The sequence below is a fragment of the Coturnix japonica genome, chromosome 6 (genome assembly GCF_054131305.1).
Source record: "Coturnix japonica strain WE chromosome 6, WE-NBRP24, whole genome shotgun sequence".
Taxonomy (NCBI): Eukaryota; Metazoa; Chordata; class Aves; order Galliformes; family Phasianidae; genus Coturnix; species Coturnix japonica.
Genome location: NC_140668.1, coordinates 34,912,109 through 34,935,948, shown reverse-complemented (window position 1 = coordinate 34,935,948; position 23,840 = coordinate 34,912,109). Strand labels below are relative to the sequence as shown.

Here is a 23,840-nt window from a genome sequence, read left to right as displayed (position 1 = left end):
CAGGAATCACCTTGTCCTTTGAACTATGAAATATGTCTCAGTGGTTCTTTCAAACTCACAAAGCTTTTGTATATTCTTATATAACAATATGTCGAGCCTTACAGTCCAGCACGAACATATGAAATGAAAAATCTCCACCACTGAAGCGGAAGTGACCAAAGTAAGACAAATGCCCTTTTCCTTAGATTCTTGCATGGCAACATAAATACCTATTTAACTTCTTTAGCATCAAAAAAGCTTCCATATACTGACAAACACAGTTTAGTGTTGGACATTATAAGCATTCACTTACCCATTCCTCAAGAATGCGTTGCACAGCATCGTTGCCTCTTGACATATTTCTGCAGGCCAGGATAACATGAGCCCCATGCAGTGCAAAAGACTTTGCAGTTTCAAAACCTATAATAAAACATTTTCCTGGTCAGAAATAGATCTCAGTAACAAAACAGAGCTATATCATTAGAAAAACAGGTGATGCACCTACTGAAGTATTCTAACACTACCTGCTGTCTAACAACAAGCTTGCTGGTCACTTGGACACAGCTGTTACAAGTACAGTGGGAAAAAAGTACAGATGTCACTTTAAGCAGGTCATTGGGACTGTAATTGTATGCATTTTGCTCAAGATAGGCTTGTGGTCTTCAAAACATATATTACAATTTTTCTCTGTGTCCTTATTTGTAGAAAGTAGAACTCTACTTAATCCCTTACTCGTCTGACTGTGAGGAATAAGCAGGAATAAGCCAAACAGTAAGACTGCAAACCTGTTATGTCTGGCAAGAGCACAAGGTAGATTATAATCTGCTACAGCATTTTATTATACAAGCACTTTAAAATATTTGCTAAGATTTTATTCAAATAATCTGTGTAGAGTAAACTCACTTTTTCAACACCTAATGCCTAGCAAGTTCTCACAATTGTCTCATGAATAACCAACTACCATGCAGTTTTGATACACAGGGTATCATAGACTCAATGGTTCACTGGATGAACCTGACGATACAATGAAAAACTAATCCATGAAAAAAAAAATCCTTCTTTTGAGTAAACCAGTGGGCATGACAGTCTGCAACCACATTCTTTTCAAATCCAAAACAAGAGGAAAGATAATTCACTCACACAGGAGTGCAGCATTTATGAATACCCCTGTTTCTTTCCTTCTACAGTAAATTTCTTAGCCTCTGTATATAAACTTTCAGGCAATACTATTAATCAGCTCTTCCCCATCCTCAACCTGAGCACTTAATTTCTCCTTTCCAAAAAAGCACTTCAGATTAATTTCCATTTGTTAATTCAGGACTGTCTTGAAATTTAATGAGATCAATTCAAGTTATGGAATTATCCACTGAGAGCTGCTGCTATCCACCCTTGCATCATATGCAAGCTACGTAAGTGTGCTCTGTTTTGCTGCCCAATTCATTAACGAAAAGCTGCCTACAAGCTGGTCCAAGATAAAGTTTATTTGATTAGAAAGATCTATCACAATTTACAACAGGAGACCGAGTTCTTGGGAGTACAGAAAGCTTACAGAGCTCAGAGACTTGAGCCAGAAACTAGGTTTCTATCAGAGTGAGCTCTTCCATGTTTGTGATCTATTCAATAGTACCACTGGGTGCCCATTTGCATGGAAAACTCTAACAATTAAACTATCTGAAAGAAGCATAACATAACTTAATGAGTTCAAATTAGACAAGCTTAAACTAGAAAATGAAGAATTGAACTGAAATGCCCAGCAATTTAAGCTTGTAAATAAGTCAAGGAGAAGAGGTATTTGTTTTAGCTTTAGAATATTTAAAGCACGTTCATGTTTTCATTTTAAAATTTGTTTACCAAAAAAACCTATTAAGATAGGATGTCTCACTTCCAAAACAGCCTGGAGCAACAAAACTCAGAGCACAAGATGTAACTTCCATTATAGAAACAAGAGACACCAAGACAAATTTAGACCATTTTCTGCAATTACATACTTATGGTATTTAAGTCCAAGTAATTTTCTTCCATCTCTTTTAAAGCCATTCATTGTACCAAGCAACTTTAATTACCTAGGTAATTCAATGCATGCATATGAATTCAGCTACAGCATGAGCAAAGATTTCCCCTGTTCCTAATTCTACTTTAAGAGTATTTAATTAGAATTTCTCATATAACTGAATACAAGACACATTGTACCACAGCACTGTTAGCTAACTGTATGCTTCCTGTTTTGCACAAAAGAAAACAACACATTCTTAACATCCTGCTGTACTACTAAAACTAGAGAAATGCCTGGGAATATTTATTGTACTGTTATACAAAGACAGCCAGTTTAATTTGCTAAGTATGATTATGTTTAGCTAACCGTACCCCATGTCACACTTTGCACAAAATAATAAATTCCATGTCATTTTCATTTACAGTTAATAACTTGATTATAAATTAAACTGAGAATGACTGAAACTGAACTAATTACAAACTCCAAATTCAGTTAATAATACCACTTTGGTTTTTCTTGCAAAGCCAGTGACTAAAACCTTCCCTGTACAATTTGCTCCTCTTGGCTCTACCAGAGGATGATTCTTCACCCATAGGCAGATGCATTCTGAATCTTTCCATGAAATTATGTACTTAAAACCCTCTCATTGAATTTTTACCCAGCAGTTCCTCCTTCCATTCAAAATACAGCCACAGGTCAAGTGCTGATAGGCTCATTTGTTATGCTCACATTATAAATTACGAACTCATTTGTAAACACACTGTGTTTAGAACAGTTAGATTTGTGCAAAAAGAGAAAAATAAATCCAGGTACCCCAAAACGCACAATTACTCCAATTCAGCTACTGAATCATTAGCCTTGTAGGGATTGCATAAGACCATTAGAACTTCATCTTTCTTTCTCTTAGTCAGTGCGAAGCATAATCTTTTCAGACTGTCTACCACATGAAAATTATCAAAGAATAAGAGGCAACACGAAGACTGCATCATAGAACTCATTAGGGATTGAGTTAGATTTACCTACTGAATTGCACAGCCCTCTCAAGAGGGCAGCATTTTTAAGATATGCCCTTAAAATAGATTGAAATAGGCCTGAAAGTCCCTAATAAGCAGTGAAATTAATTACCTTCAAACTTTCAGAAGAAACTAGGCAAGAGTTTAGAAAACTGCTACTTCAAACTGAAACTCCTGAAGCAAGATTTAGGAAAAAACCTGGTATTCAAGCCCTTCTTATAGCTTTAGCTCTTTGTTTCTCCTGCAGAGTTTAACTCTTCTTTCCTCCTTCACTGTCACATATATAACAGAAGGGGAAGAGAACCTTCTAAAATAGTGGAAAACTTATCAACAGACTCATCCTATTAAATCAAGTTTGCCAACACTATTTGTCCTTGTGCAAAATGTAGCAGTGTTTTCAACACTCAGCAAACCACTTTAAAACCTAAGCCTCATACAGTGACTGAGTATTTTAAGTACAAAGCCACTGAAGTTCTAGGAAGAGAAACCTTACTTCTCTGTAAGAAAATACATTAATCAAAATACACATTGAACGTGGTTTCATACAACAAAGTTAAATTACAAATATAAAAACATGCTCAAACATTCAAGAAGAGTCACAGTAGGATAAACAAAGAGTGAAATTTACATAATTGTGTTAAGGAAGCGCATCATCGATGGAACAGAACAACCTCAATTCCACCCATCAGACTAACTCAGAGAGTTCAAAAGAACCAAACACTACTTAAAATAATTTCACTTGCAAACTTAAAAACTTGAATATTCTTTCATAGAGAACATAGTGCATCATCACCCATAACATACTGTTTGTGAGTTTGTTATTTCAGGGCTTGTTGTTGTTAGGCTGGGTTTCGGTTTTGTTTCGTAGTGATTTTGTTAGTTTAAAAGCACATACAACCACATTAAAAATACAGCACATGAGAATGCACATGAATATTAAAGATTGCCAGTTACACAAGGTAAACGCTTCCCAAATGTGACAGGAGAACAATATACACGCTGGAATAGCAACCACATTATATTCCAATTCTAAACACAATACACTGTTCAGCAAACGTTTTCTAAAACTAAGATAAATTTTAAGTGATTACTCTGGAAATTTTGAGAAGTAAGACCTTCCTGAGGTCACTACTCCCCCATTGCTTAATGAGTTCTAACTTGACACTCTGAAATGACAACCCTGTTCCAGAAACGCATTAAGTAAATACTATAGCACAGATTTTCACATCAGCAGAGAACATAAAAGACTGATAGTAGAACTAATAAGAGCTACCTGGACAGTAAGTGTATAGGATTTCCTGCAAGCATTTAAACCTTTCAGCCCTTTACTTACATCAAAGAGTCAAACACTAGCACCTGATTTCACTCTTCATAGTCTATGATTTTTCAGCACCTTACTCTCACTTTGTCTATCTGCAATTGACTTCTCTCAGTGAGTTGGAGGACAGATTTTCAGCTAATGGTCTCAGTTAATGAGCAGTTTGCATTGTTCAATTAATGCCAACTCAACATATGCCAGATGAGTGTACGGGTCAGTCACACGGTGCAACCTCCTCTATAAAACAAAGAAAATAATTCATTGAGTGGAAAAGTAATTTGATTATTTATTAATTAAGGGGAGAGTATAGAGCCCACTTAACATTAGCTTGTAGAGCACTTTGTAAAGAATTTGCATCATGCACTTAAATGTTTTGAAGTAGCATATTTTTATTCCAAACATAGATAAGAAATTGTGAAAACAGAAAAAGACATTCAGAAACATTTCAGACAACAGCAAGGCTTTTTCAGCTTCTCTCCCTTCTCTGAAACACTCCACGAAACCTTGGATCTGTCACTTACAACACAGACGAATGGCAGAGCTGACATCTTTCTTTCTAAAAGCTCAGTCCCTTATTTAAAAGCCTACAGGATTTGTTTGCCTTTAGCTTCTTAAAAATCATTTCTTCCCTTCTCTCCATTGATAGAAGGCCTCCGGAGGCCCTGAGGTTCTTCCCATGTGCTTCAGTAATGATTTCAAGCTGTCATGACTCCAGCCTTCCTTGAGTCCTATGTCACAGGCCATCTGAACGTAAACTACAAGGGATTCCAGAAGAAAGCCTTCTTACCTTCCGCTACTATAAACATAGCAAGATCAAATAAACGAACAAAATACTTTCAGAATTGAAAGTGAAATGCATTAGCCTGTGTGTTATGTATTCCTGGTCTTTCATACACTAACAGATTTACGGACTGCAGAAAAGTGAAAAACAACTGATTTTGTAAGCACGAACATTTTATACCATTAAACATGTATATTATTTTCACAGCTTTGTTCAGTTTGTTTTGTCACTGCACTGTTCGCAAACTTTCACATTACATCTCATAAAACAAACTGGATGCTTTTGTCTTTTGAGATCTGATCAAGAAAGCTACATATAAATGGAAACTACTTTTCTCCTATGCAGCCCTACACTTATTTCAACTTGGAACAGCTAAGTATCACTGAAACAAACCCAATCTGCTCATGCAATAGATGGAATGAAACAGATTCAAACATGCTAAAGTGATGTGAATTTTGAAGTTACGTAAACTTCTCTTCTAGTTGCACGCTGCAACAACAGCATGTGATTTAGGGAAGAATCTTTTGCAATCAAGATCATCTCTGCCTGTGTTAGTAGCTTAAGGGTACCTGACATCGATTTGGAGTGATGGCAGCCACGTGTGAATCACAACATTATTGATTTTTCGAAGCCCCAAAACCACCATGCATTAATGTATCAGAATAACTTGGCCACAACTGTACTGCTTCAATAGAGATATTTAGGATAAAGTTTTAGAGAGACACTATTAAAGTTGTTACAAATGAAAGTTTGCAAGCAAATAAAAGACTGAAGTATTAACAGACTACGTTTTCACACAAAATACTAACGCTACCTTTGCTTCCATGTATTTGCAGGCAATGGTAACAACACATACTGATTTTTTCATTTAGAAGTGCGATGTTATATGACAGGTAGATCCTGCCTCGCCCTTTGTGTCTGAATTGGACAAAGCTATTTTTCTTGGAGCCATAAGCCACTGTAAAAAGCCAACTAAAATGTAACAGGATGACTAATGGATTGAGTTCTGTTTTCCATCGAGCCAACTTAAAAATATGAACTCATTACACACTATGCTTTGCAATATACTGCTCTGGGCAATTAAAAGTTATTCCAAATAAGTGCATTGCTACTGTCGGTGCTCAAGATACTTTGATCTGAAGGGATCGTAACACGAGATGAACAAGAAAAACATTCTTATGTTGATGGTATTTTTAAGATTTGTGACTCTGTTCCTCTAGGAAAAAAATATCTATCATATGAGGCAAAGAAAGGTAAACCCATAACTGAAAACATATAAAGCAAATAAAAAGTAATGACGAAGTGTAAACATTACAAATATACCACAGCTCAGAGCCACAAAATTAAAGTCAGATCTGGTATCTACTCTTGTTCTACTGCCCAAAGACTGCTACAAATCCACCTCAAAAACTCAGCACATCAACACAGCAGGGACTTCAATCTCCTGAGCTCTGTTATAACTTAATGCTGACAGTTGTATCAGCTATCCAAAGGCACAGCCTAGCTCAGATTCAAAACCACATGTCCTATCCCTCATGTTGTAAAGTGTTACAATTCAGAACAAGCATTGCAGTAACAGTCTGGAACATACTGTCCTGTGAGAGGTATACACACATTATAATTACATACAGACACAAGTTACTTCACATTTCCCATAAGACCTTATTCTAGTTGTGTAAATGCAGTTCCCATAGACCACTAAATGTCTGTCCCTAAAATACAGGGAGACCCTGACGCTTACAAAGCTGTGGTTTTGAATAAAGTCAAAACTGCATAGATCACTCAGATTTCTCAGTCATAGAACTATCAGCTAGTTCTATCAGGTGAACAGAACCACTGTTCTGTTCTGCAAGAAATTAGACAAAAGAGGAGAACTGCAGGTCAAGAACTAACTGTGGAATCCCATTTTATCTTTGATACCCACTCCTTCCATCAGACGTACATCAGCTATCAGAAATCCCAGTCAAAGCGGACTCAGACGCAAATATTCCATTTCAACTTATGCCAAAACTGTTTCAACATTATACACTGCTATAATAGAGAAGCTTCAACCTTAATGTCTTGCCTTGCTTTTCATCTATTAAATGATAGGATCAAGTTTCTAGCAAACTCCAAACAATCTGTCTGAACACTTTTTCAGTGCCCAAGTTACCCTACAGCAGCCTTTTTTCCACCAATTCTAAAATCATTTTCAAGCATTAACACAACATGTCAGACCTTAGCACTACATCTGCAACTGAAAATTACTCTATTTGAGCTTTTTCTTTTCAGTGTTTCTCCAAGCATAGAATAAGTTCATGTTTTCTTTTGATTATCTATAAAAATATGTCTGTGTGGATTCCTGCAAGCAACTCAGCCAGTTTTGCCTGACATGAATCAACTACTGCATTTAAACTGAATATATCAGAATTTAGGATTTGGCTTTATAATTCAAGGCTTTATGAAAACGGTTTTGTTTGTTTGTTTTCTCCCATTTTCAGAAAATACTTCCTTGGTTACAGATAACATATCACAGAGGGAAAATAAGCATCTGTATATACAGCAACTCAGTGCACAACAACTGTCTAAGGAAAGAAAAAAACCCACAAACTTTAAATAGAAAGTTCTACATATATTATTACCAATGTTGAAGAACAAGTTGAATGTATTTTTACAAGCAACCTGAGCTACCAACCTTGCCCTAAAATTAGAAGTTATTTTAGTGTGAGACGTATAGTCTCAATTTTACTAAATGAAAAGCTAAAATTCCTTTTCTCAGAATTACATCTGTTCATATCCATAATGGACAAACAAAATATTTTGTTAGACTACAGTTATGTTAATACACTCCTTTTATTCTTAATGCAGAATAAACACTTCCAAACTAAACACTTAACTAAAATCTAGAGTACAAAAAAAAATAAATAAATAAAAAAAATCTGCTCACAATGTAAGTTAACATCAAAGCCGTATCTCAAAGAAAAAAAAAGAACCTAGATCAGAACTGAATCATCAAATTTGACATGGCATTTACAGCACATGATTTCCCAGTAAGTAACCATTTCTGAATGTCTAGTCACTAAGGGATAAGCAAACAGCTTTTAATTTAAACAAAAAACAGTCTATTTAGGAGCACCATTACTCAAATGTATTATTAAGGAAACAAATAACTTTCTCGTGCATGTTATTGTAGCTTCATATATATTTTATATAACATGGTTGTGTGAAGCTAAAGAGAAGCTGCAGCAACAAAACTCACAACACCCACACACATAATAAAACATTAAGGATTTACCTAACATCAGTAGCAAGTATCAAAGGCCAGTCATAAAGAGACTCAAGTTTCCAGCTAATCCAGTGCAAACTATCCAGGGGTGCATAAGGAGAACTACCATCATAAAAGCATTCATAAGTGGGTCTATTAAAAACCCTGATCAGATACTCAGGATCAACGAGGTTTTCAAAGCTATTTTAAGAGACACATACGTCCTTCAATTCACCCCAAAAAAGTCTGTGGGGCTCTCTTCCCCACCACTGCTATTTTTGAAACACCTTCTCACACAGGCCCTCTCAGATAGCTGAAAAATGGCCAGGGAATTTAAAAAAATACCTTTGACAATCTCAAGACTTTTTGTTGTGTTTTGTTTTTTTTTTAATCACATTTTTAAAAGCTCATTCTGAGTGGAGAGAGAAATGGGACTGGCGAACTCTCTTTCTATAAAGCTGCTCTTTGCATCAGCAGTAGCTTTAGGCAACAAAACAGCTTTTCCCACCGAAGCAAAAATGGAGGATAAAAAAAAAACAAGAAGTTTTCTAGTTACTTTTCCAGTACACTTCAGATCTATAAGCCAACAGTATCATAGCTTTCTGTACTGCTGAGCTGAGCCCTAATTAAACATAACAAAAAAATTAGTTGCATGTTTTGAATCTCCTTTTGGCAAGTACCACGGTGCAATGTTAATGTAAGAAGTAAATTTAATAAAGAGAAATATTTCATCCAAGGCAGAATAATTAAAAGACATACTGTGCTGTCAGCTAAAGCACTAGATCCTCCAAGCTTTAATCTCTATTTCATGAGAAATACTCAGTTGTATGTAAAGATACTGAAAAAGCACTGTTTCAATTCATGCTGCAAACTGCTTTTCTTAAAACAAACTTGATATTTATTTAGATTAGATGCACAAACAGTTTAGAACACATACAAGACAACTAAATAATAAGCCAAGTTTCTGTCCTGAACAGCTCACAGATAGGTCAGTGAATGTGTCTTTAAATCAAACATACGCAGCTAGCTAGGTGCTGTTCTTAAGAGCTCACAGTTGTGCTGTGGGGAAAAAGGAACAGATAAGCAGAGTGAACAGTAAAGCACTGCTTGATTTCTGGCAGTCACTACTCACATCTGTCTTCAGGGAAAATGAGGTAATACAATTTGTTCAGTTAAGCAACTGAAGATTTTAATACAAGAGTCACTTCAGGATCCTGGGGAAATAATTGAGTACAGGATAGATGCAGTTCATTGTTTGTTCTGTTGCAAACAAATGAAAGGAGATGGCCAGAAAAGGGAAAGATAAGAGACACAGGGGTTTGGAAATTTAAAGTCCTGCATTACTTCCTTAGAATTCTACTTTTTCTAGTTCATAGCGGGTCAGACCTCCCAAGGTTCAAAACTGGCAAACCTGTTGGGTGTGCTTTAAACTACAAAGAAAAGAGGGAGATGAGAAGCTGTTATGTAACTCAAATGATCCATCATGTGGTTCTGACATAGAAAGTAAGGCAGAAAGTGGAGTTCTGAAACAAGATGAAGAACAAGAAAAGTATTAACAAAAACCGTCCACACAGAAGAAAGAAAAATGGAAAACAAGGATCATTAAACTGTAGTCTAAAGCCATGTACAAAAATAAATAAATAATCTATTTAAAGTCCTCTTCACCTCATCTTCAAGTAGGGCATGAAAATATATCAATTATACTCTCCACCATAACTGGGATATATCTGCTTAGATGACCACATTGATGGCCTATCTGCCTATCTTGAACACCAGCAAACCATACAGAAGCTGAAGGATTTCTGATCGAACCAATTTTAAACTCGCATGATTTGTTCATCTACCAAAAACTTTTAGACCTTGCTAGTTTGGGCAAGGGAATGTTAAATCTAAAAATGACTAAGCATAAAAAGATTAACGTCTAACATAGGAAGAGCTGCCAGGAGAATGAGCATACCAGACATTTCTGAAAACCCACTGTTTTTCTGACATAAGTCATACATTATGACATTGTTATGAAGCTGGTAAAAAGCGTTATAGTTATCTATGGCTAGCAAGGATCAAACTGAATAGTGCACTGGAAATGATCCAGACACCAGCAAGCGTACTTCCAGCTTCAGAAATTCAGCCTCCTTTATCTGCAAGTTCCCCAGGTAAATAACTCTGTGAGTGAAGAGTCTGCTGATACTTATTCACCAAATTACATTATATACCATTACTAAGCATAGCTCTGCCTTACTCTGCAGACACGTAACTCTTTGTTTTTCCTAAGTGTTTAGCAGATACAAAGCCAATCAATATTCCTTTGATCACAGATTAAATTGAAAAATATATACAATTAATTCATTATCTCCATTCACTCAGGATGCTAAAAGTGTGCTGTCATGTAGGTCAAAAGCATTTTTACATGCTCTTCACCACACATTTCTCTAAGGTAGAAAATAATCCAAATTTACTTTTGGCATTAAAAACAATCATTCAACAATATTTATACCTCTCAGCAACTGGATTTAGACCTAAAGAAATAAAAAACTTTAAAAAAAAAAAACAAAAAACAAAAAAACTTTATTCACTTCTAGTAGTTATATTTTTATTCAATATACCTTAACTATACAATCTACTACAGAACTAGACTAGCTCTCAAGTACGCTTCTTAACACAAAACAGAACAAAACAGTTCCCATTCTGAACTGGAACATGGATATGGACATAATCTCTACACTTTGATCAATTACCGCAGCCATACGTTGCTATAAATGTTAAACAAGGTTAATTATGCATTTCCCAAAATCCCAAGTAGCACCCTTAATGTCTGTAGCAGAAGCAAGAAACAATTCTCATGCTTGCCAGTGGCAGAAGAAGAACATAATCAAAACTTCTCAAGTCTTCTGGATCTCTGAATATACAATATATTGCAATATATATACACACTTAAGTCAGAGTACATGCAAATGATCTAAATACATACAATCAACACGGAACTGCAACTGCTGTTCACTCACACAGATACGGCCAAGAAAGTTAAAAGGCAAGAAGGACAAGAAAAAGAGCACCACATAAGATGACTCCTGTTCTCCTGTAAAATGGATTCTAGAAAATATAAGCACAGGCATACAGTTCAATCCCATCCTTTACTAAAAAGGTTCTATTACAAAAAGTAATCATTATTGAACCTTTTCGTTCAGATGCAATTTCTTACATGTTACAACAAGTTTCACATGCATTGTGAATTTCAGCCAAGGTTGATGAAGTTCAGTAACTTGGCTAACCAACCATGTGTGCCACTCATTACAGAAGTAACAAATAGATTCATCAAAACGGGCATGAAAAGCAATATGAACATCTGACACCATTTTCAGCTTACTCAGTAAGAAAAATAAATTATGTAAGTCCAAGAGGACCTTTTAATATTTACAGTAGGTAACAAGTGGACAGTAGCAGCCTTATGTGAAACACAGCAATAACAGTATTAAGCCAGAGTAAAACTAGAGCAGTGGTACTCATGAAAAAATTAATCACTGTGACCGACCATAAATTGTGGAACTCACACCATAATTTAAAGCCATACAAAAATAAAAAATAAAAAATAACGCCCCTTCAGAGATTACTCAGACCTCGAAAAAAATAGCTTTTATTAGCTTAATTGTTCAAATCACATCAAGACTAATGTGACAGTTATTAACATTCAGCAAAAGAATGACTTAGAAGGTCCATCCCACGGGCACTTTCCCTTTCTTAAACTATGCTTTTCCATACTGATTACCCACATAATGTACACCAGTAATAAATAAACAAAATTCAAAGAAAACATGTCATGCCCACAAGAAGTAGCCTCAGATAGATAATAACTGTACTCGTATTCCCCAAATACTTTGGTACAACAAAATTCATGCCCACTAGAAAGTAATGGATTTCTTTGAAAAGACATCCTTTAAATTATTAGTAAATAAGCTCGGGTTTTTAAAATGTGTTAAAAAAAAAATAAAATAAAATAAAACTCTTCTGTAGAGGCTTATATTTTATAGTACAGATACTTCTATGGTTTAAGATAATCCATGCTGAGTTTGGTCTACACATGTGGATCACAGCAGCTTGCGTATCAGCCAGTGATTCCGCCAGGACAAAGCGCACACACACCCCAGCTGCACCCAGGCCAACAAGGCTTTTCTGCTGAGGTTCATGAAGGAAAAGCTACAATATACATCAAAGAATAACTCTCTTGTGCTTTCAGAAGCCCAGTAAATACAAAACTATCCCATTAAAATAAACTCAGGAATAGCTAGGACTCAGCCAAGAAAAATAATTCAAAGTTAAACGTAATATTACATATATATACATATGTCTGTCTCACAATGAGCTCTGAAATCAAATACAACTAACATCCACTTCTGTTCTCCCATGTGAGACACTTCCAGCATGAAAACATACAACCATGCAAAGGCTGTAATAATTCATCGAGTGCAACAACTTATGCTGGTTAATTGACAACACAAGATCTACCTCCTCAGCAAAACCTCTATTCTTTCCTTCTCTCTGCACATCTCTCTACAACACATGCACAGAGAGCCTTCTTAATAAAAACAGGTTTCATTTTGTTAATCTGCACGAATAAATAAATTTGCCTTTGAATCAAACTCTTCATTAAATAGAAAGAAAAAAAAATGATACATGGGTTTGAGGAAAAGACCATTCAGGATGTGTTGCCAGAAGTTTGTTCCACAACACTGCACCCTTTTTTTTCCTGTTCTCATGAAGGAAAAAAAATGATGCAAATAATAGGAAATTACTAGGAACTAAACCCCTTGCTGTTATAAGAGACACAAAAAAAGAGATTTATACTTAAGAAAACGTTGAGCAAAGTCAACACATGAACTGAGAAAAATAACCTTATAGACCAAAGCCAGACAGATGTATTTTATCTTAGAAATTGTTTTGTCCAATACAAATATCCAACAAAAACAGGCTGCTTTTTCAAGATGATAAAATTCAGGTGCTACAGCATGGAAAAGAATTCTAAAACCATGCATGAAACCATAACGTGAAACTGAAACAGAGCAATGGAGAAACAATTTTTCAAGAACAAAGATCAAAAATAGAGCTGAACTATTTCTCCCTGACAGATTCGGACATCAGCAGGCTTAGACCACCAAACACCATGCACTACAGCAAGAGACAAGGAACATACTTAAGACACTCAGACTAATACTATTAAGATATAAGTCCACAGTGATATATGTAAGGGTATGTTTTATTCTTTTTCTATGACCTCAGTTTGAGTCAAATTAGACCATTCACTGCTCTAATCAGGATTCAGCAAATATTACCTTGTTTGACGAGACTGATAAAAGCCAGCCTCAGTGAAATGCCATACAAGTAATCCCAGCAAGTTGCGCAACTAGAAAGATTTGTCACCTCCACAAAACTCTCCCTGGACAGAGCAGTTTTTCATTTCTTAAGAAGTGAAGGTGCTCTCCGGCATCAACACTACTCATCTCTCTCCATTCCCAACAGAATGCATTGGGTAAAAGCTCTCCACCATGCACTACAGACATTCAGTGATCTTCGCTACAAGTTTAGCTTCGCACCCCCTACATAGTGGCTTAGAAACCCATTGATGAATTAAGTACTCTTCAATTGATGTGAGAAATGCAACAAATACTAACCACATGTGTAATGCGCCTGCATGAGGACGGTTTCTGAATTCAGGGCAGGTAATACTGTGAAAGGTACATGAGAAACTACATGGCCACTTAATCCATATTTACCACAAAGGCACCAGCACAGGTGAACAAGATGTAATCAGTTAATATTATCATCACAGTAACATGTAAGTAAATGATCAAGTTACCCATTGTCCAAATGTTACCTTCTACAGTTTCAGTGCTCAGAGATGTGTGCGTAATTATACAAACTCTCACTGCAATTAGTTATGACACTTGATACTGGGAATACAGCTCAATAAATACATTTACAGTGCATTTCAAAACCTTCATAGGCTCTATTCTGTTCTGGTATTTGAACTTAAAACATGAGTTTCGGGTCTAATTCTCTTCCCCTGATAGTTGATATTGGATCCTGAAGAATTAACTATATTTGTTTAAAGGGATGAAATGGACGTAGCTTAAACCAGTTTAAAAAGGAGGACAAAAGAAAAAGCAGCTGCTAACTGTATTTTAACTTTCCACACAAAATGTAATACACCATCAGAATCAAAAGCAGAAAGAAGAGAGCTATGGGACAGGAATAAAACAGAATCTTCTGTTTTTACTATTTACAAACCAGAGAGATCAGTTATCCAAGAGAGCCCAAGTTATAAAGCAGGTGCTTATAATAAGTACATCTCCCAGGCTTTGGCACAGGTACAATGAAAACTGTTAATGTTGAAGTTCTGTCCAAAATAAATAGAAGAAATAAAGATAGTTTCTCACACCATAAGTATTTGGAGACTGAAAACTCATTGGAGTAGCAAGTCACATTTTATGAACTGATTAATAGCACTTTTATATAACTTTCCTCCTATCTAAGGCCTCTTCATTTCATAACAACAAAAGCACCAGGTGAGAGAGAATTCTATTTAATGAAAACAGCAACTGACAACTTTTGTTGTTTTGCTTTTTCTGTTTTTAAATCCCATCTCTGATAAAGTATCATCAAGAGAAACATTATAACAAGTGACATTATAACTGAAGTTCATGGATTTTGTTCAGTATTTGACAAAGTTACACTGAGCAAAGCCAAAAATGTTTTACATTTTCTGGAGACAATTTGTGCTTGCGCCCCTCAGAAAGGCAATTAAGAAATGTCTTCTGACTTTCACACAGCACAAAATGCAAAGTATTGCACTGGTAGTTGACTGTGTCTGAGTTACAGTTTGGGTGTGATAATGAAAAAAATCTGGGAAACGGATTTCCCAAGTCCTTTGCGGAACCTGTTTGCACAGAAAATACACATTTTGCCAGTCCATAATATACTGCCACAGTACTTTCAATTTGCTGCTCATTTTAACAGTCATAATCGGTTAAACACAACTTTACCTGGTACAGGAAATAGAACATGTAGTTTCAAGGTCATGTCACTGTGTGAATCTTAAAACCAGACTACAATATATACCATAAGACTCAGAATAATAAATTTGCTACGCTGTTTCCCTGACATTAAAAACAATTGTTCTTTAATTATATAGATTACTTATAGTCAAAAGTGCCACATATACTACAAAATAAAACTTAGATAACACCTAGCATATTTCTTAAATTTATTATTATCTATTTATTTAATTATACCTCTGATAATTAAGAATACATTCACAACAACATTTCAGAAGCATTTACCAAAACAGGAAAAACCGCCAGGTCTCTTTTGTTCAACATTTCCAAAGAGCAACAGAGCCCTCTAGTGAAAAAAAATCAGAAAGCATGACTTTATCAGTCCAAAAAGCAGGCCAGAGAACTACTACCTCTTTAACCTGTTCACATTTGGAGACTTACTTTGTTTTACTACACCAGCTTTACAACACGTCAAGCCAGGTTATCCCCATTTCCACAGTGATGCTCAGGCTATATGCAATTTAGCTTAATAGAAGAGGTGGGGAGCAGGAATCCAAAGAACACTTTTACTACACTGGCAGAAGGTTACCAAAACTTAAAAAAGAAAAAAAAGAAATGTTTCACTAATAACTCTTGATCTCCCTCCTCTGAGCTGCTTTTACTGTAAGAACAAAGTAACTCTGGCCTTCTTCAAGTTGCTAGTGAAACTTAATGGAATATCTATACAATTCTATATTTTCTAGCATAGATTTTTTTCCAAACACTTTTCTAGCAATTTTAAAGACAAGGATAAGAAAGTAGGTACGCAATCTAAAAATATTCATATAGTCCACATGCATGTTTTGTAATGAATAGGAATAAATAGAACTGGCTGCATACCAGAAGCTGAACATTAAAACAAACTAAAGTGGGAAGAACAGATCTGATCAAGAATTTCAGAAAGCACCACAATGTTTCTACACACACTTCTCTGGAATAGCCTACCTGAATTCTTCACAGTTCTGAATTTGTATAAGGAAATAGAATTCTATGAAGATCTATATTTTCTGACCTAATCTGAATAGAGTAGAAGCACTCTCCCAATGTTACAGACAAACTAGGAAATATAAATGGCAAAGTAACATTTGAGAAGCCAGAATGCACATTGCCACTAAGACACTAAGTCTGCTGTTATCATTTAATGTACATAAGCATAAACCTCAGAACTGCTTTCTTCTTAAGCCTTGCTCCAACAGCAACCAGTAAATAACATCCAACAAGAAGCCTAGAACTAGAGCAATACTAACTTAAACGTAGTATGCATGAATTAAGCTATACAGCCCATAACACAACCTTAATCAAATATATTTACCACATCAGCTTCATAGTTCTGTACTCTCTATGTACTAGCTTCATAAAGAAGTACACGCCTAAGGTTTATTTCATTAATGCTTCAGCTCTTTGCTATGCGTTTGACAAGCGGTAAAACTTAAATGTGTACACAGTTCATAGTAAGTCTGTGTTAGTAAACTTTAAGAGTGTATGAACATAAACACACTCATGGGGCTGAACATAAACATCTGTGTAAATATGCTTACGTGATTAACTTTAAGTAGAAAGAAAAGGCCGAATAAGAAGAAAAAAGAAATCACGTGCATGGTACCAAGGCAGCTGATTAATCAATAAAGCCAATAAATAACATCATTGTTACTTCAGATGCTAATCACATTTTACAACATGTTCTTATAGTCAACAGTCCACAGGCAAAACAAGACCTGACATGAAGAAAGCTTGCTTACTTGTGATCGCCCCAGATTATGAACTTAGGGAGAAACATATGAAAAAGCCTTGACCAAAGCATCATACACCTCATATTAACCTTCCACCAGAAAGTCTGAGCAGCAGCTCTTCTCCTGATGAAGCACTCATAATCCTTAAGTGTTCTAAGACTGCACAGTTGTATACAAAGCAAATTCTACAGCTGGATACAATTTCAAGACATTCTATACTAAAAACATGGAGCATAAATCTTACTGAAAAAACACAAACTTTTGGTGGAGGTTCAATGTTTGCTGCACTAACTGCAATACTAATCTACAGGACTATAACAAGCAAAGACTATAAGACATGTGCATAAATTGTTAGCTAAAACAAAGCTTTAAATGTTCCATCTGGATGTTGTCAGATAACGCTCTGCTTTTCCAATGTTCTTGGATGTATTTCAGTCAAGACCCCACTTGAAACTAAAAGACAGTTTCCATAAGTGTTTTCAGTATTCATAAGGTCCCACCATGAAGACAATGGAAAAAAGACAGTCCCCGCAAGTGGGGAAAAAAGTTTTATCTAAGATTTAAATGGATCCTAAGTTTACCTAAAGCGTTCAAACTTGACACAACCCCACACTGGTGATTCCAGTATTTGTGGCTCCTTCTTTGCTAAAGGGAACTTCAAACAGCCTAGCAAGTTACACTGGAGAAGGAATCCTCTCTCCTCAGAACAGCCCCAAGAGCTGAAACTTCAGTATAAAAATAAAGCAAAGCAACTAAATAAAAAGCTCTCAAATACACATGAACTATAGAAATAGCATCATCTAACGGATATTTAGACAGAATGCACATCTGAAACGATTTATGAACCAGCCAGAAAATACTAAGAGAACACACATTACTATTTGCCTCAAGCAATCAACCACTATAGAATTCTAACCACAGGTTCATCATCAAGCTGAAAGTATCTTCAGAAATAAAGATTCCACAGCCTCTGCAGAAAACCTTTACACAAGTTTACTTGCTGCCATTAGAAAGTCTTTCTCAATATTTTATCTGAACTCCTTTGCAGCATTACAAACCTTATTCTTGCCACCAAGGTCATGAAAAAGGGAACTATTCATTTCCCCTTAACAGTTACATTTGATATATTTGTAAGACATAAAATACTTCAATATTTACTGGACCAAAAAATCGGTTGTTTCAAAACTTTGTCATCCATGTGGCTATCCTCTAAGCTCCAGATTAACTGCACTTTTATTACAAAAAGTACAAAAGCCCAAACAAAGTTTAGCATATCTAGAGGTTTTAGGTGAATATGATGTGAAGCACATTCAAATACCACAAGTACATAGATACTTAGACAAAAACTGATAATGTCAAATTAGCCCGTAAGATAAAGGTTGACACATTTTACTGTATCTGTAATAGTAACCTACCTAGTCCTGAATTTGCTCCTGTGATTATAACCACTTTTCCACTCAAGTCACGACCCTGAAGTATTTCCATCGCAGTACTGTTTCCATCATATTTTTGTCTAGTAGGTGGCTTTACTGGATTATCTTCCACTGTAAAGGCCAATCTTGGATCCAGATAGGTAGTTCTTTTGTTTATGTGGCTGTAAAAGAACAGAAAAATTACACCACTTTGACCACTCTGTACTTGCATACAATTTTAAGTGTATGTCAACCACTGTTTTGTACTACTCCAGTCTATTACTTAAATGTCCCAAAATCGATCTTTTTTGTTAAAATTACACTAATTATTTTAATAACTATTTTTCTGATGGTGACAGTGTCCGTGAGAAACTGTATACAAATTCAATACAATTTGATTCTGGACTTGACACTCACATACAAACAGTATTTTGTCACAGGAAAAAAATCACATTATACTAGGGAAGACTACAGAGCTCTTCAAAAGGGACTTGTACTACTTCCTTGAAGCAACATACCGACAAGAAATATAGCTCAGTACTTTGTTTTTCCTTCTCCTTTAAACAATTAAAAACAAATAGCTTCATATCATCTATAGTAATGGCATTATTTGATCAGATTCACCTTCCTGTAACATAGGTTAGCCTTCTTCAGACAGTTATCAGGAAGAGCAATAACTTTCAGTCTTCAGCCCTTAGTAACAGGATAAAGAGGCTATGCTATTTTGGCCTGTAAATATTCTTAATTCTGCTATTTCAGTTCATAGATAACTATTCCTTTTGATCCTGTTCCTGAAAATACACAGGAAGGAACTGTTCCCAGAAATCCTTTCCTGCCTCTGTGAACTTTCTCAGCCTTCTAAAGTTCTATACGACCTTAATTCTCATTCACTTTTCTTTCAGTTCTTTCGACTACACTAAGTCAGAGGTGCAGCAATTTTGTTCCCATCTTTTCTCTTCAAAGAAACACTGTAACAATACCAAGTCATGAAGTTCCCAAGTAGAAGTTACATGTTGCTGGTCTTTGGAAGCAGTGAAATGCCTTCTGGTAAGTTCTTTGTCACACTATGCAAAGTGTCATAACGAATATCACTAATCACGTACAGGAAAAAGCTGACTCATCCAACTGAGGACCCTGTCACTGAACACTTCTTTCCCCCTTTGGAGGCTAGCCCTTAAATAAGCAGGGAAGGGCAGGTGAATTGCTTGCACCTGTGCTTATTGGGCTAGCCACCTCCATCAGCAGGTGCTCAATCACTAGTCCAGGCCACTCTTACATACATAGAGTGTATTAGTGAAGTTAAATAAATTGAATACACCTGCATAAACATTGCCTGAAGATCCACTGACAATTTGTCGCTTCAATCTGCCACCCACATTAGTATTTCTGCACACGTGGAAGAACTCGGTAAATCACAAATGGAAATTCAGAGGTTGCTAAATCCATAATAATTGCACACTGATTTAAAAGTTTTACTTATAAATATCTTAGTCTTTCTAGCTGATAGTGTCACCGTATCATAACTGAAAAAGGCTACCCAGCCTAAAACAGCTGTTCTATTTCTCGATGTTCCATATTTTTATAATACTTACTCCACGAAATAGACCTGTCCACTTTCATCAGTCTCCTGCTCCCATCCATATGGCAGACCTAGGAAAAACATAAAACATTACCCCTGTACAAGCATATGAATACAATCAGATTTGAAACTTCTGATTTCTCAAATAGATGTTGGCAACTGTTCACGTTATTTCTGTATGTAATGCAGCCACCTGCTGCACTTCAACATTGGAACCTGAAAAGAGAGCTGCTTCCTTGATCACACACAGTTTGTCTCTCAAGTACATCCTAAAGCGAGCTGGTAAAATTGAAATGACCAGCACAGTAAGTAATTCTTCATACAGGTTACATTATATACATTATAGCACAAAGCAGCAAAATGTTAGCATACTTTCAGGTACATGCATATACAAGTGTCTGTACACTTGTACACTAAACTGTACTGTTTCCTACCTAACCCTGACGAAGTAAATTGCCAAAACACTGAAGCAAATATAGGAAAAGTTACATGCAACATTAAAGTGGGAAGATCAGAACCTTGAAGGAAGGAGGTATGGGATATATTAAATCAAAGCTGGAAAATACATATGGAACAGGAAGTATTCGCAAAACTTGTAAACATAGGTGGAAGTAGCCAGTTATAACTGTATCAGCTCAAAATCTAGTGAGAACATCTAAGTTATAGGCCCAAATAACAAATATGGACTGTCAACAGACTTTCCTTAAGGGCTTTAATTCTTTTACAGAATGATACAAGCAAAGTATAAAACACAAAACCTCAACTGTATAGTAACAGTATCACCTGGTATGTTCTTTTATGCCACGCTCCTTTTTTGATACCCAAACAAGGCATAACAGTGATTTTTATATTATCACCTATATAGTATCAGTGTATTTAAAACATTAGAATTCTGCACCATTTATCCATTCACACAAAACACTTCAGATGAAAAGGTTTGTTTGCAATATCTTTGTTTAAAAAAGCATTTAGTTAATCTTTGTCTTCCAATATCCAGTCAGTCAACCTATTAAAAAGTCCTACCAAAGAATACAAAGTCTGATTTTCTCCACATTCTACCTCAGATAAAGTAAAGAGGGCATCATGAGGTTTTTTGGCTTCAGTTCCCTACTTCACAGAGGTATCCCTAAATACACTGCACAGAAGCTTCTGGGAAGAAGCCAGGGCCTTTGAGAAATGCCATGGCTTTGGAAGAGTTCTGCAAGACAGGGTATGTTCTGCTCTGACACAAAAGTTCAACAGTTAGGGGAAAGCTTGTCTAGCTGAGAGATCAATATAGCTCCTGCACAATCTTCAACTGATTTCTTTAACATTCCCACTTCATTACAAAAGCTTAACACAAACCTCCTGCAACACGTTTCCTCTTCCCAGACTTAGGATGTTCCCACTGCGTTTTTTCTTCCAGGTGACTGTAGGGAAAAAAAAAAAAAAAAAAAAAAAAGTGTAAGTTTAAAATAATTGTCTATTAATCTTTTTTCTGGTAGAATTCAGCCTCAGGATGGGATGATTCTTAAAAGTGCCCCCGCTGAGAGCTGCTCAAGTGCTCCAAAATAAAAACTGACAGCGTTATTGATAGATACACACAAAAAAAAATCACTACATCATTAGCAAGCAGCAAAATGCACACAACACATGCAACGCTTCCTTCTTACAGCAACCATGCAGTTCACAGCATTTTCTATTAGAGAAACCGCAGCAGGTGGTCTGAGATTCAGTAAGTGCCTGTATGACCCACAGCAGCACTCATGCTTCAGGTGACATAAATAAGATCCTGAGATCTGATTCGAATACATCCCCACCTTAACATAGCTTAACAAACGCATGCCCACCGAACTTTAATAACCAGCTTGGCATGGAACTGACTCATCATCATAAAGTGCTTTAAAAGCCTTAAACCAAAGTATCCCTACTACTCCAGTTTAAAGTCCATGTTGTTAACGAGGCATGAAAATAGATTGCCAGGGTTTGTAGAACTAACACAGGTGTGGAGCTTGCACTGAATGCAACAGCACTGCAACACTTCTTCATCACACCTATGTTCAGACATGCTGGGAAGCATCCTCAGCTCGTAAAGATGCATCACACCACCGATGTAAAGGGCATTGCTTCAGTTTCACAACCACTAACAAACTGGCTGAATTAATTGCATAACAACCACACGTTCCAAGAAACAGCGTTTTATTACTCCGTAGGTTGGCCACTCTCAAGAGCAATTTGTTTTCCAAAAGAGTTCCTGACGTCAAAATAAACTTACAGGACCCAAGACAAACAAACAAACACCTACAAATCCTCAGCGTTTATAAACAAAGCTTCAGATAAACTCAAAGCCATTTAAGTTTGGGAATCTGAATGACAGAACCGTTAAGGTTGCAAAAGATCCAGCCCAAAAGCAATGCACGCCCACTAACCACGTCCCCCACTGCTGCACCTGCACGGCTCCCGAGCTCAGGGGATGAAGTCAGCTCAGCAAAGCGACCCCACACGGTGCTTATCCCCCTGAGGAAAAGAGTAACCCCTTGAAGCTCGAAGCAGAACGGCTGTAAGAGCATCACGGCTACAGAAACAACCAAAGAGGAGAAAAGTCATTATCGCACACCCCACTAAGTTAGCAGCGCACCCCTGCAAGCTTCACTGACGTAGCAGACGGTGCCAAATGCAAACCTCCATCCTGAGCCGTAGTACACGGAAGATCCCGAGGAACGCGTTTATTGCGTTCAACTCACAGCACGCGCGTTTCTTTCCTGCTCCTACAAGGAGCAAAACTAAGCTGGGCCCCCCCATACCCGCCTTACTTGGCGTAGTAAACCCAGCCGTCCTTGGTGGTGCGCTCTTCCCAGCCCGGCGGCAGCTCTTCCTCGCTGTCCGTGTCCTCCAGCCCCGCGTACTTCAGCGCTGCCATTGGGACGGATGCACCGCACGGTACCGAACAACACAGCACAGCTGCCGCCCTCCGGACCGCGGCCGGCCCCGAACCGCCCCTTCCGTCCGGTTCGGCCAATGGTGCTGTGGGGCGGTCCGAAAGCACCACGGGAAACGTAGTTCGGATCAGCGGGGGAGATGTAGGGTGAACTGAAATGTTTCCAGATAGGAAGGGGTGGTCAGCAGGGATAGGGAGGTGATTGTCCCTCTCTACTCTGCTCTTGTGAGGCCCCATCTGTTGTACTGTGTCCAGGTGTGGAGCCCTCAGTACAAAAAATACATGGAGATTTTGGAAAGGGTCCAGAGGAGGGACACGAAGATGATCAGGGGGCTGGAGCACCTCCCCTATGAGGATAGACTGAGGGAGTTGGGTTTGTTCAGCCTAGAGAAGAGAAGGTTGTGGGGTGACCTCATTGCAGCCTTTCAATACCTGAAGGGAACTTACTCCCAGGAGGGGAGTAAACTCTTGGAAAGAGCTGACAATAGCAGGACTAGGGGAAATGGTTTTAAGTTAAAAGAGGGAAGATTTAAGTTGGATGTTAGGGGGAAGTTCTTTACTAGGAGAGTGGTTAGGTCCTGGAACAGGCTGCCCAGGGAGGTTGTGGATGCCCCGTCCTTGGAGGTGTTCAAGACCAGGTTGGACGGGGCCCTGGGCAACCTGATCTAGTAAAGGCCTATGTTTGGTGGCCCTGCCAGGCAGGGGGTTGGAACTACATGATCCTTGAGGTCCCTTCCAACCCGGGTCATTCTGTGATTCTGTGAAGCAGGAAGGCCTGGCCCTGCTCCC

At 37.2% G+C, this 23,840-nt stretch overlaps 1 protein-coding gene across 1 annotated transcript in view; it reads right to left on the bottom strand.

Annotated features, from left to right (window-relative positions):
* Window positions 1-23,108, bottom strand: part of WWOX (WW domain containing oxidoreductase) — a 438,054-nt gene extending 414,946 nt beyond the window's left edge. The window contains exons 1-5 of the mRNA XM_015874118.3: window positions 22,927-23,108; window positions 21,479-21,543; window positions 20,148-20,205; window positions 18,559-18,737; window positions 293-399 (exon numbers count right to left, since the gene is read on the bottom strand). Of these exons, the coding sequence (XP_015729604.1) occupies window positions 293-399; window positions 18,559-18,737; window positions 20,148-20,205; window positions 21,479-21,543; window positions 22,927-23,033 (516 nt within the window). The 5' untranslated portion in view covers window positions 23,034-23,108. The remainder of the gene's footprint in view (window positions 1-292; window positions 400-18,558; window positions 18,738-20,147; window positions 20,206-21,478; window positions 21,544-22,926) is intronic.
* Window positions 23,109-23,840: the final 732 nt, after the last annotated feature.